General features: G+C 42.5%; 7 protein-coding genes across 7 annotated transcripts; 4 read left to right on the top strand and 3 right to left on the bottom strand.

The window, feature by feature from the left end:
• Positions 1–36: 36 nt before the first annotated feature.
• On the bottom strand, positions 37–2,124 carry RTK1 (putative serine/threonine protein kinase RTK1; the record flags this gene model as incomplete). Its single annotated transcript, XM_037287752.1, has 1 exon — positions 37–2,124. The coding sequence occupies one exon, from the start codon at positions 2,122–2,124 to the stop codon at positions 37–39; it is 2,088 nt and encodes a 695-aa protein (XP_037143647.1).
• Positions 2,125–2,619: 495 nt separating this feature from the next.
• Positions 2,620–4,830, bottom strand: MAM3 (Mam3p; the record flags this gene model as incomplete). The annotated part of the gene is made up of 1 exon (XM_037287751.1): positions 2,620–4,830. The coding sequence occupies one exon, from the start codon at positions 4,828–4,830 to the stop codon at positions 2,620–2,622; it is 2,211 nt and encodes a 736-aa protein (XP_037143646.1).
• A 224-nt stretch (positions 4,831–5,054) lies between these two features.
• On the top strand, positions 5,055–5,936 carry HG535_0C02690 (uncharacterized protein; the record flags this gene model as incomplete). The annotated part of the gene is made up of 1 exon (XM_037287750.1): positions 5,055–5,936. The coding sequence occupies one exon, from the start codon at positions 5,055–5,057 to the stop codon at positions 5,934–5,936; it is 882 nt and encodes a 293-aa protein (XP_037143645.1).
• A 53-nt stretch (positions 5,937–5,989) lies between these two features.
• On the top strand, positions 5,990–7,291 carry HG535_0C02680 (glycerol-3-phosphate dehydrogenase family protein; the record flags this gene model as incomplete). Its single annotated transcript, XM_037287749.1, has 1 exon — positions 5,990–7,291. One exon carries the CDS (start codon positions 5,990–5,992, stop codon positions 7,289–7,291), a length of 1,302 nt encoding a protein of 433 aa, XP_037143644.1.
• Positions 7,292–7,749: 458 nt separating this feature from the next.
• ARG1 (argininosuccinate synthase) lies at positions 7,750–9,006 on the top strand (the record flags this gene model as incomplete). The annotated part of the gene is made up of 1 exon (XM_037287748.1): positions 7,750–9,006. One exon carries the CDS (start codon positions 7,750–7,752, stop codon positions 9,004–9,006), a length of 1,257 nt encoding a protein of 418 aa, XP_037143643.1.
• Positions 9,007–9,259: 253 nt separating this feature from the next.
• On the top strand, positions 9,260–10,165 carry GPM2 (phosphoglycerate mutase family protein GPM2; the record flags this gene model as incomplete). Its single annotated transcript, XM_037287747.1, has 1 exon — positions 9,260–10,165. One exon carries the CDS (start codon positions 9,260–9,262, stop codon positions 10,163–10,165), a length of 906 nt encoding a protein of 301 aa, XP_037143642.1.
• Positions 10,166–10,388: 223 nt separating this feature from the next.
• RPN4 (stress-regulated transcription factor RPN4) lies at positions 10,389–12,185 on the bottom strand (the record flags this gene model as incomplete). Its single annotated transcript, XM_037287746.1, has 1 exon — positions 10,389–12,185. One exon carries the CDS (start codon positions 12,183–12,185, stop codon positions 10,389–10,391), a length of 1,797 nt encoding a protein of 598 aa, XP_037143641.1.
• Positions 12,186–12,774: the final 589 nt, after the last annotated feature.

The following is a 12,774-nucleotide window of genomic DNA, read 5'->3' as shown; positions in this document are numbered from 1 at the left end:
GCAAAAAAATAGAGTCTAGATTGATATTTTACAGGTTTAGTTAATAAGAGATCCTGCATCTAACCCCTTCTTTTCATTTGATTCCGGAGGAGTTTCTTCTTTATCTGTATCTTTATAGACCTTTGAGCTTTCTGTTGTCACGTTGTTTTCTTCATCGTTATGTCCACCTTTATTATTATCGCTATGATGATGATGGTGGTGGCGACGGTGATGGTTGTGATGGCGGTGATGAGGATGATGATCACCTAAATCCTCTGCATTTATGGCATGTTGCTCCTCTTCTCTAGCTTTCTTCACTTCTAGTTTACGCCTTTCATTCAATTCATTCAGTTCTTCTTCGGTAATCAAATGATGAGCATGATCTGTTGGTGCTTTCACTAGTTGCCCCTTTTTATCCTGTTCGCAAGAATTAATTGATTGTAACCACTCATCCTTCATAACGTCATCCATTAATATACGGTCTTTCGGATCGAGCTTCATCATTTGACTAATGAGTAACCTTGACGATCTAGGCAGCAATTTCAATATCTTCGTAGGACCTTTACTTGTATCAGTTTTTGAGTCCGGTTGTGAACAAAATAATTTAAAAGAAGTATTACTTTGACGAGGAGCTTTCCATGGGAATCTTCTTAACATCATACAATAAAATGTGATAGCAATTGACCAAACATCGACTGGTCGTGGGTCATATGAGCGTTGAAGTAACAATTCTGGTGCCAAGTAGGGATCTGATCCTACAATACCACGAGCAAGGACAATATCAGGTTCGTATGGATATTGGAAAACAACAGCACTTCCAAAATCGATCAACTTTAAAATTCCTAAGTCATTTACCACACAATTATCCAGTTTTATATCACGATGTGCTAACCCCATTGAATGAAGATATTGTACACCACTGCAAATTTGTTTAAAATAACAAAATACTTCATTTTTACTCATGAGATCGCTCATTACCAATGTAAAAAAATCATAGGCTACATATTCCATAACAACTAGAAAGTTTTCACCTTCTTGTAACATACCAAGAGTCTCAATGATGTTTTGATGATGTAGTGTAGACCCTATACAAAATTCTGCAGTAACCTTCTTTGAATACGCTGCTAATGTTTGTTTTGCATTATTTGATCTCCATCGGAACATTTTAACAGCGAATAGTTTACCATCAGATCTCTCCACAACAGAAACTGAGCCAGATGCACCTTCACCTAGTTTTCTCCCTGGGACACCATATTTTTCAATCAATTCTCTAGCATTATCAGCTTCATAAATAGTTTTACGAGTCATTTTACTTTCATCTGTCGTTACAAATATGCCATGTGATGAAGGCGACTCATGAAGTGGTGGACGTGCTTGTTGTTCCTTAGATTTAGATTTTGAGATATGATGTGAATCGTCCTGATTAATTTTTTTGAAGAACCTCTTGAGTTTTAAAGATGGCCTTTTTGTTGAGTCCTTCAATGGAGATGAGCCTCTGTCTGAAGTCAACCGTGGTAAAATTGAATTGCTATTTGTCCGTGAGTTATAGAAAAACTGTTGGTCTTCAATCTGTTTCTGAAGAATCTCAACTGGATGCATATGAGAATACTCCGATGAAGATGTAGGACTCAAAGTTGTGCAATAGTTTAGTGGATTATGAAAATGATGTGACAATGGGTTTGCTGTTGTCAAAGGGGTATGCTCATGTGTCGATGATTCCGTGCCATGACGGCTGCAACTACTATTCATTCCATCTGTATCATGTTGCTGCGGAGAAGGAGTCATGTTCGATGATCTACCAAAAGAAGAATTTGATGAGTTAGATGCTTTTGGCGATAACAAATGACTTAACAATTCTCTACCAGCCGCATGATGATCAATTTCAGAACCTCTTTTAGAACTGGGGTGGCCTGCACCTTGATTCAATGGGGTTGAATTATGGTTATTATGCAAATTCGGATCTGCATGAGAATGAAATTTGTGATTTGAACTTGAATAGGAATCGGAACTCGAGTTATTCTTTTTATTATGAGTACCAAAAAGTTTTCTAAAACCCTTCAAGTTCCTTTTACCAAATAATGAGGAATTGGAAGATGTAGAATTGCCACTGCCCTGTGGGGTTAATTCTAACTGATTAGTGGGCATGGTAATGGGATTCAACAAGCAATGCAATGGTAAAACAGCACGGCCAGCTTACAACTAATCTTTAATTTTCTAATAACGACTTGCAGAAGGGGTTGATAGTGAAATAAAAAAATGAAAAACGAAAAAAAGAAAGAATGAGAAAAAAGGATGTGCACGATAGTAACTAATCAATCAATCAAGACTTGGCAATTTTACATAAAGTTTGAAGTATACCTTCGCACTTATTAAACGATATTCACTAATACAAAAAGAGAATACCCTATCAAAGTGTTTACAGTTTTTTTCGGATCTATAAAATGTGTCATCACTATCATCAAATTGCAACTTTTCTCGTAAACTTTATCAACTTTCAACGAACAGTCTCAAATAATAGCAATTTGGAAGAAAACGCAGGGTAACGAGTGAAACAGGAAAATAGACCAGTAATCCCTATAATAAGAATTTATGTATTATGTATGAGATGTTCAATTGTATGGTATTGTATGTAATGTGAACTCAACGTAAACGAGGTCCATTTCTTGTAGAAGAAACCGCGATTAGATTTGACCTTGTAGGGGTTGCTTCATCGTCCAAGTCAAGATAATTTGCTACTTGGTCTTCAGCATTATCATACTGCCGATCATTATTTGAATGATGAAAATCTTGGTACGAATCTTGATGGGAGCCTTGAAAAGAGCCTTGAAAAGAACCTTGACTATCTGAAGGATGAATAGATTTTGAATTCTCATCCCAATTGTGAGCTGGCTCAATAATTGTTTTTGGCACACCCTTGACGGTAATAATCGATTCAACGATACCATTTTTAGTTGATTTATACGAGGAAGATATTAAAACGTTCTGATTATCACGATTTGAATTGTAGCTCTTATCACTGGTGGATTCATTAGAAGCTTCCCTGCCAGGAACAGAGGTAGTTACCTGGATGGATTCACCAGTTGATTTTGTGATATCAATAGCTGCCTTTGAAGCTTGCAAATGTTTCTTCATGAGATATCTCTCCTTTCGCGACGGCGAGTCCAGAGGCGAAGTCGTTCTTGAAGTTCCATACAACGGCGTTTGCTGATTTTGAGGGCGGGGATGCTCGCCGTGATTAATATTCGAATTTCTGGGCGGAGATAATGGCACGGGTGTGGCAGAAGCTTGATGAGATGTCGGTTTCTTAATTGTGACAAATGATTTATTGACGTTTAAAGGGTTGGAGGCTAAATTCGACGGAATAACCATTTGATTGTGAGATTCATGTGGATGAGGCTCTGGTTGACACAACTGTGGTGGCGACGATGAGTGCACAGGAGATAGTGATAACAGTTTGGTTGACTCGGGCTCTACAGATTTTCTTGAATAATTATCTGAACTGTGATCTATTAAACGGTGGTTTTGTTGCTGCTGGTTACTGGATTGCTGGTTGCTGGATTGCTGGTTGCTGGATTGCTGGTTCTTGTTTTGGTCTGTGTAAAGATGGTGCAAGTAAGAAGTGATATGCCTTTTCGACAAAGGACCAGGCTGCTCACGCATAATTCTCTGGTGGATATCAACAAAGACATCGGACTCGTCGACGATCTCCTCGCCAATCAGCTCCTCGATCACGTCTTCCAAGGTAAGAACACCGATAGCACCTAGAGAAGAGCCAGGTTCTTCGCTCACAACGCACATATGAGACTTACCCTCCTGAAAGTAATTCAGAATGTTAAGGCACGAAGTGTTGGGCGACGTTTCTGGCAAAGTTGCCAGCGGGAAATGAGACACTGGCAAACAATCTTGCGGATCATAGGAGATCAAGATCCTCACCAAAAGCATGCCGATGAAATTTCTCGGCTCATTCGGTAAGAAAATGGGTATCCTCGAGAACCCCGAATTAAAAATCTCTTCCACAGTTGTTTCATCCAACGTTCTGTCAGCGCTCATCGTGAAGACGTTCTCGATTGGCGTCATAATCTCCTTGACCTTCTTCTCCTTCAGATCCAATACAGCCGAGATGATGGTAACCTCATCCTGAGTGAGTCTCTCGACCCCCATGGTTCGGTGGAGCGTTACCAGCGTTTTCAGACCCGATTTCTTGTACACGGTGCCGTGATCCTCGCCGAGCAAGTAGTCCAGCAGAGAGGCAATCGGATAGGCCACTGGGAACATCGCGTACATCAGGACAAGCACAAAGGGCGCGAAAAACGCACCGATCTGCAGCCCAAACTTCACGCACAGACTCTGCGGGATGATCTCTCCGAAGATAACGATCAGCACGGTCGACGAAACCACCGCCTGCCACCCCCCACCCAGGCAACGGTCCAGCACAATCGGCAACGATTCATTCGTGATCACGTTCGACAAAAGCAGTGTCACCAAGACCCAATGTTTACCGCGGGAAATCAACGAAAGCACGCTTTTCGCATTTCGCTTCTCCCTCGGCGTGCCCGACGTGCTGATCACCTTGAGGTAGATTTCATCCTGGCCCATCAGCCCCAACGTCAGCCCAGCGAACACCCCGCCAAGAATAACAAGAACCACCGAGATGATCAGATACCTCGCCGAGCCCTTGGTCTCCGGCGTTGCATGGTACACACCGAGATTACCACTGCTGCTGCCAGAACTGTCGGAGGCCCTCGGCAGATTGTTCGCATCTATTGTGTTGAACAGCGGAGTCGCATGTAGCAGAGAGATCAGCAACGGCACCTGCATCATAGCCCTTCTGACTATCCCATTTTTCACCATGGTTTTCTGTGCTTCGGACGCTGCGTTGTGACCTGACTGGGGTTTGAGTTAATTACCTGAGGTCCACCGCTTCCCTTTAAACCAGATGGAGTTTTTTCACCTGAACGGATGAGCGCGCGCGCGCTGTCCGGCAACAGGGCACCCTCGATGTCTGCGCGCGCACGTGGCCGGACAGACACCCGGGTTCTGTCCGCCCGCGCGGCCCCCTGCTCCCCGGACGCCGCATGTCCCTCCGCACGAGCCCATCGCCCTCGCCCCTCGCCCCTCGCCCCTCGCCCCTCGCCCACGGCCCCGAAATCGGCCTCCGATATTTTTTTCACGCCGCTCACCTGAGAGGCCAAACGCGTGCCCGCATCACGCGTCAACACGTCACACGTGAGGCCGCTCTCCGGCTGCTCCCACCACACACTCCGTCATCACAACGCGCCCAACGCCCACGCCCGCCACCACGGCTGTCCCTTTACCGGTTGTCCGCCGCAAACTGCGACACGCCGCCCGACATCACCTCACCACACCACACCACCATCGCGCCCGCGCGTCCTCTTTTGGCCGCATTGTCCTCTTTTGTCCGTGGCCTGCGTCTGTCCCCCTTCTCGCCCCTCCTGTCCTTTCGGCCTGGGTCAGAGATCCTGTCGCCACGTTCGCCCCTAAAACACCGGCCTCGCCCCTGCACCGCGCCCCCCGATCCGGCCCAAAATTCCCAATCCGCCCACTTCGCAACCGCCGTTTCTTTTTCTGGCCCCTCCTCTGGCCCCTCTGCCCCCCTCTGCCCCCCTCTGCCCCTCTCTGCACAGCACCGCGCTTTGTCTTGTTTATCCTTTTTCCTATCAGCTGCCATTCGCCGATTTTGTTCCATCGCTTCAGTTTCCGCTGTTTTAGCTCTTTTTCCATCATCATCATCATCATCATCATCACCAACAAAAGTCTCGCTTCTCGTGCAGTCGCTCTTTACGTTCCATTACGTTGCGTCTCATTGTCCCTTTAGAAAAAAAAAACGTCTCTTGATCGCAGATATGATAGTTGTTCTTTTTCCTGGGTTTTTTGCCCCAATTGCACTTGTGTCGCAAATAAAAGTATATAAACGATTACAATCGCTGCAGGTCTAGCAGGTAGGGGACGGGTTGTTTCGGGTTTTCTGTTGGAGTTCCTCTTGTCTTAGATGTTCAAACAAACATTGTTGTGTCGAGTATCCAGATCAATACCAATTGGGAAGACTTGCATACACAGCTATAACAGACGATTTTCGAGCTCGCTTTTTACTAAATACAAAATGGCTGCCACAGATAGACTAAACCAAACCTCCGACATCATCTCGCAATCGATGAAGCAGTCGGACTCGTCGCAGTCGCTGGCTGCGTTGGAGAAGCCGTTCAAGGTGTGCGTGGTCGGGTCCGGTAACTGGGGTACCACGATCGCGAAGGTTGTGTCGGAGAACACGGCGCTGAACCCTCAGCTTTTCGCGCGCCGGGTGGACATGTGGGTGTTTGAGGAGATGATCGAGGGCGAGAAGCTGACGGAGATCATCAACACGAAGCACCAGAACGTCAAATACTTGCCGGGGATCGACCTGCCGGAGAACCTGGTTGCGAACCCGGACCTGCTGGACTGTGTCAAGGACGTGGACATCATCGTGTTCAACGTGCCACACCAGTTCTTGCCCAGGATCGTGAAGCAGTTGAAGGGCCACGTGGACTCTCACGTGCGTGCGATCTCGTGCCTGAAGGGGTTCGAGGTGGGCCCCAAGGGAGTGCAGTTGCTGTCGAGCTACGTCACCGAGGAGCTGGGCATCCAGTGTGGTGCGCTTTCCGGAGCCAACCTGGCTCCGGAAGTGGCCAAGGAGCACTGGTCCGAGACCACGGTCGCCTATCACATTCCAAAGGACTTCAGAGGAGAGGGATTGGACGTGGACCACAGGGTGTTGAAGGCGCTGTTCCACAGACCGTACTTCCACGTGAGCGTGATCGAGGACGTGGCTGGTATCTCGATTGCCGGTGCTTTGAAGAACGTAGTTGCGCTAGGTTGCGGTTTTGTCGAAGGCCTCGGCTGGGGTAACAACGCGGCCGCGGCCATCCAGAGAGTCGGTCTGGGTGAGATCATCAAGTTCGGGAAGATGTTTTTCCCGGAATCTAGGGTCGAGACCTACTACCAGGAGTCCGCGGGTGTTGCGGACTTGATCACCACCTGTTCCGGTGGTAGGAACGTCAGAGTCGCTACCTACATGGCCAAGAGCAAGAAATCTGCCGAAGAGGCTGAAAAGGAGTTGTTGAACGGACAATCCGCACAGGGTTTGATCACCTGCAAAGAAGTCCACGAATGGTTGGAATCGTGTAATTCCTTGTCGGAATTCCCATTGTTCGAGGCTGTTTACCAAATTGTGTACAATAATGTTCCAATGAAGAAGTTGCCTGAGATGATTGAAGAATTGGACACCTTTGCCAGCTCTTCAGACGCCTCAGATTAGGTCTGATTCGTCAATTCATGCGCTGCAATCCAATCGCCTGATTGGCGGGCTACCACTACAACAACAGCAGCAGCAGCAGCAACAACAACAAGAACAACAACCCCACAAACATTATTAGCATCATTATTACTTAGTGTATATTAGCATTTTTATTTATATTTGAAATATAATATAATACGATTGTCATCATTGTCATTACTATTCTCTGCACTACTTAGTCGATTACTCATTTGCAGTGACACATCATTGCCGTATTGATTGATTACAGTGGAAAAATTTTACATTTTACTGATAAGAGAAATGAGTACAATGAAAAAAAAAAAAAAGGTGGTCGACTCAGCATGGGTGTCAGCTTGTGTACTTTTATATAACTAGATACAGTTGATAGTATCGACCAGCTATAGTAGGTGGTTTACGTTGTTTTCTTTCATCGAATCACAGCAAAAAATTGTATTGAAATGTCTAAGGGTAAAGTTTGTTTAGCATATTCGGGTGGTTTGGACACCTCGATTATTTTGGCATGGTTACTGGAACAAGGCTACGAAGTTGTTGCTTTCATGGCTAACGTCGGCCAAGAAGAAGATTTTGATGCAGCAAGAGAAAAGGCATTGAAGATCGGTGCAACCAAGTATGTTCTTGTAGACTGTCGTGAGGATTTTGTAAAAGAAATTCTGTTCCCTGCGGTCCAAGTTAATGCGGTCTATGAAGACGTTTACCTCTTAGGTACTTCTTTAGCAAGACCAATCATTGCCAAAGCCCAAATTGATGTTGCAAAACAGGAAGGTTGTTTCGCCGTGTCCCACGGGTGCACTGGTAAAGGTAACGATCAAATTAGATTCGAATTGGGTTTCTATGCTTTGAAGCCTGATGTTGAAGTTATCGCACCATGGAGACTACCTGAATTTTTTGAAAGATTCGCTGGTAGAAATGATCTATTAGATTATGCTGCTCAAAAGGGTATCCCAGTTGCTCAAACAAAGTCAAAACCATGGTCCACTGATGAAAACCAAGCTCATATCTCCTATGAAGCTGGTATCTTGGAGGATCCTGATACTACTCCACCAAAGGACATGTGGAAATTAATTGTTGATCCAACAGATGCACCAGATACTCCACAAGATTTAACCATTGAATTTAGCCGTGGTCTACCAGTTAAACTATCTTACTCAAAAGGGGGTAAAGATTTTGCTGCTACGAAACCGTTGGATATTTTCCAAGCAGCTTCCAATCTAGGGAGAGCAAACGGTGTTGGTAGAATTGATATCGTAGAAGACCGTTATATCAATTTGAAATCGAGAGGTTGTTATGAACAAGCCCCTTTGACCGTTTTGAGAAAAGCACATGTCGATCTGGAAGGTTTGACCCTTGATAAAGAGGTCCGTGCTTTGAGAGATCAATTTGTATCACCAAATTATTCAAGACTACTTTACAACGGTTCCTATTTTTCTCCTGAATGTGAATATATTAGATCAATGATTCAGCCTTCTCAAGAAACTGTCAATGGTCAAGTTAGAATGAGACTTTACAAGGGTAATGCTATCGTGCTCGGAAGATCTTCTTCAACAGAGAATTTGTATGACCCAACAGAATCGTCAATGGATGAATTGACTGGTTTCTCACCAATTGATACTTCTGGTTTCATTGCTATTCAAGCAATTAGAATTAAAAAATACGGTGAATCTAAGAAGGCAAAGAATCAAGATATCACGTTATAATCATGTTATAATATCTATCTACATTTTCGAACAGTTCTTTTTTTGTACTTTTCTCTCTTGTTCTTTTTTTTATTTTTGTCTTACTTTGCGAACAGCTGTTGTAAACGAATGTTGTTGCATCAACTGATGTACCGTCAAGACATAAAACAGATATAATCAAAATAAAACTGCATGAAGGAGCCTTTCAAGTTTAATACACATATTACAAATTATTTTCTTTGATTGTCAAGTACCGAAGCAATCAGTTAAGAGCATGACTTTGACAAACAATACTTTTAAAGTCATTCTTTTAAGACACGGGCAAAGTGAATTGAACCATGAAAACATATTTTGCGGTTGGATAGATGCTCAATTGACTGAAAAGGGCAAGCATCAAGCTCGTCATGCTGCTGATCTCATCAAAGATTATTGTGAAGAGAAAAATGTTCCATTACCACAGATCGGGTTCACTTCCAGGTTGGTGAGAACTGAACAAACCATGGAAGTCATGCTTGATGAACTACACCTAAAGGGTTCCTTCCAGATTATAGCCGGTCTTGATTGCAAAATCGAAGATGAATTCAAGAAGGATTCTGTTAAAGTTCTGCAAACATGGAGATTGAATGAACGTCATTATGGATCGTGGCAAGGTCAAAGAAAACCTGATATTTTAAAGGAATACGGTAAAGAAAAATACATGTATATACGTAGAGATTACCAAGGGAAACCACCCAGTGCAGATCTGAAACGTGAAATGATTCAAGAGGTTGATGATCAAGGGTCATCCACAGGTTATGACTTTAAAGAGCCAAATAGACGTTTGAAATATGGTCTTGAAGAAGAGGCTGGTGATATTTTACCAGATAGTGAATCACTTTGTGATGTTGTTAAAAGGCTTGAGCCATTTTTAGAAAACGTTGTTTTAAAACTTAGTAGAGATTACAATCTAGATTCATGTTTAATGGTAGGTCATGGAAGTTCAGTGAGATCAATACTAAAGGTCCTACAAAAAATATCTGATGATGATATAAAGAATGTTGATATACCAAATGCAACACCATTAGTTGTTGAATTGGAAAAAGGCACTTTCAAATTCATCAATAGATATTACTTAGATCCGGAAACTGCAAAGATTGATGCTCAAAAAGTTCGTCAAGAGGGTTTCCAGAATAATCCCTAACCTTCGCAAACCCTGTTTAGTGCCTTTTTATATAATGAATGATAAATGATGACTTTAGTTTTGATAGACTTTTTAGATATCCTAATATTTTAATGTTTTTTCTTATTTTACCTGTTTTTCAAGCGTTTCCTCTCATCCTTACTTTACAAAAAAGCACGAATTTAATCTATTAAGCCTTTAAAAAAATTTTATATCCTATTTATTACATGTTGACTTAATGCCTTTAAGCTACAACATATCCCATATTATCTCTTGCATATTTTGTAATATCCTGCCGTTGCTCCAATGTCAAATATTCGTGCTTTGATTTTATATGTCTTGTCAAAGCATCTAAACGTGAAAAAGTTTTTTGGTAACCCTCATGACCTAGTGATTTGATGCATTCGGAACATCTGAATACGCTCTTTTTCTTTGCATGTATTGTATTTTGATGTCTGGTTAAATCATATGATCTTGAAAATTGGGCAGCACAAACTTGTTTCGTGATTGAGTTTATTATCATACAAGTGTAGACTTCACTTCCATCGCTGTTCTTTTGCTTTGAGTACGGTTGAGATGGAGAGGGCGATTGGGAATGTGAGTGATCATGCAAATGTGCATTTGATTTTAAATGTGAATGCGATTGAGAATATTGGAGTGGTTCCAATGTATTCATGCTAGATACTCTCCTCTTTGATGTATTTACAAGATTGTTTTCATTATTGAGTATTTTTTTTCTGGATTGGGTTTTATTACCCAATTGCCTTTGGTTTCGATTTCGCACTTCACTCTCAATTTCTAGCTCCTTTACTCGACTTCTGGGCTGTTGTTGATGATCCTCCCTCAGCTTTACCTTTTGTCTAGCGTTTTGCCTTGATTGCTCTACATTATCCTGGTTTCGGTCTTGATCTTGGTCTTGGCCTTGGTATTGGTCTTGGTATTGGTCTTGGTCCTGGTCTCTATCTAGACCTGGGACTGCCATTTCCCTTGTATTATTGAAAACCACGCTTTCTTTGCGACTGTTTCTGTATGAAGGTTCATATAAATCATCTTCATCCAACATATTGCTATCATCGTCATCGTCATCCAATATAACCTCATCGGGTATCATATTATTATTGGTACTGATGTTGGAATCGACGAAATTGCAAGCATTAATCTCCTTATCCCTGCTATTGCTCATATTGAACTCATTAGAATACGCAAACGGTACGTTAAAGATATCTCTTTTGGGATTTTCCTGGAATGTTTCTTCATCATTGTCATCATCGTCACTCAAATCGTCATCATGTTGAAACTCATGATCAAAAATCATTCTAGCATCTTCGTTGCTCAAGGCCAGATTGCTGTCTTGTAGTGGCCAATTCACCTTGAAATTACATGAATCTTCATATCCCAGAAATTCGTCATGCTCCTGTTCCGCATAGATATTTTCTGAGGAGTCCATAGAATCATCATTGGTAACCCTAATATCACGAGGAATAATGGAGGGTTGCGGGTGTAGCCTTGATATATTCACTGTATTAAAAGGATTTGGAACCTTCATAATGCTGTTGAGATTAATAGTCTTCTGTACTGGAGTATTACCTAGTTTATCCTGAGGTTTGTTATCATGTATAGAAGTAGTCGTCAGTGAAGGGTCCGCATATTTGTTGAATATAGTGAAGTTCTCACTCTGCGCTTGCTGCTGAGTATGGCTCTGAGAAATGTGTTGATGCTGTGAAGAATGTCTGCATAATTCAGGCCCATTCGTTTGGCTGTCCATCGGAATTGGATGTTCAATATTAGACGACGACGACGACCCTACAAAGAAATTGCTCGCATATGGGGGGCTCAAGTTGTAATCCGTAGCAAGCGTTTCGTTTGTCATGAACTCTTCAAAAGCCGGCAGTGGTAAATTCATCAAGCTCTTCCCATTCAACGAGACATTTGACGAATGGCAATGCTCAGACCCACAGCCATGTGTGCCATACATATTATAGAGCTCGTCCTCTAGGATGTCTGTGAGAGTTCTGTTCAATGTCAATTCAGTGGATGTCATATTTTTGCGTCTCTCTACCAAGCTACCTTGCGAAATCTTCTTCGTTCGTATCTTTCTATCTTCCCTTTCTTTTATACTATTACTAATCGTTCCGGACTGCCCCAAAAGACTTGCCTTAACCGAAACAAAGAGCGGAAACAAAAAGGAAATCAGAGCACTCTTGGAAGCAAAAGAATCAAGTGAAAACAAACAGAAACCAAATTCACAATTGAATGATTCAATATCTGTCCTTCCACTCTTCTCTTTCTAGGGTGAAGAAGATATCAAATCTTCGAAATGAAACTTGTTATCATGAAACCTTACAGGATTTCAATACCTCGACTTGGCTTTTAAAATCTTTTGGCCTTTTTCAACTATCAAACTGTTGGGGTACCCGCCCAAAACCTCGCTTATTTCGTTTCTCTCCGAATTTCTTTTGCGGTCATGGAATATTCTAGAAAAGCTGCAGCGTATGTCGTTACCCTGGCCTAAAATAAGTCACGTGACATTCACGTGGTAATAATTCCTTTCTTGTCGTTATATATGTTCTTTACACTTTCATTCATCTATCTTTATCTACTGTCTTGGCGTCTTATCAACTAACTATCTA

This window comes from Zygotorulaspora mrakii, chromosome 3 (assembly GCF_013402915.1).
Source record: "Zygotorulaspora mrakii chromosome 3, complete sequence".
Classification (NCBI taxonomy): domain Eukaryota; kingdom Fungi; phylum Ascomycota; class Saccharomycetes; order Saccharomycetales; family Saccharomycetaceae; genus Zygotorulaspora; species Zygotorulaspora mrakii.
This window is presented reverse-complemented; position numbering and strand designations above follow the sequence as displayed.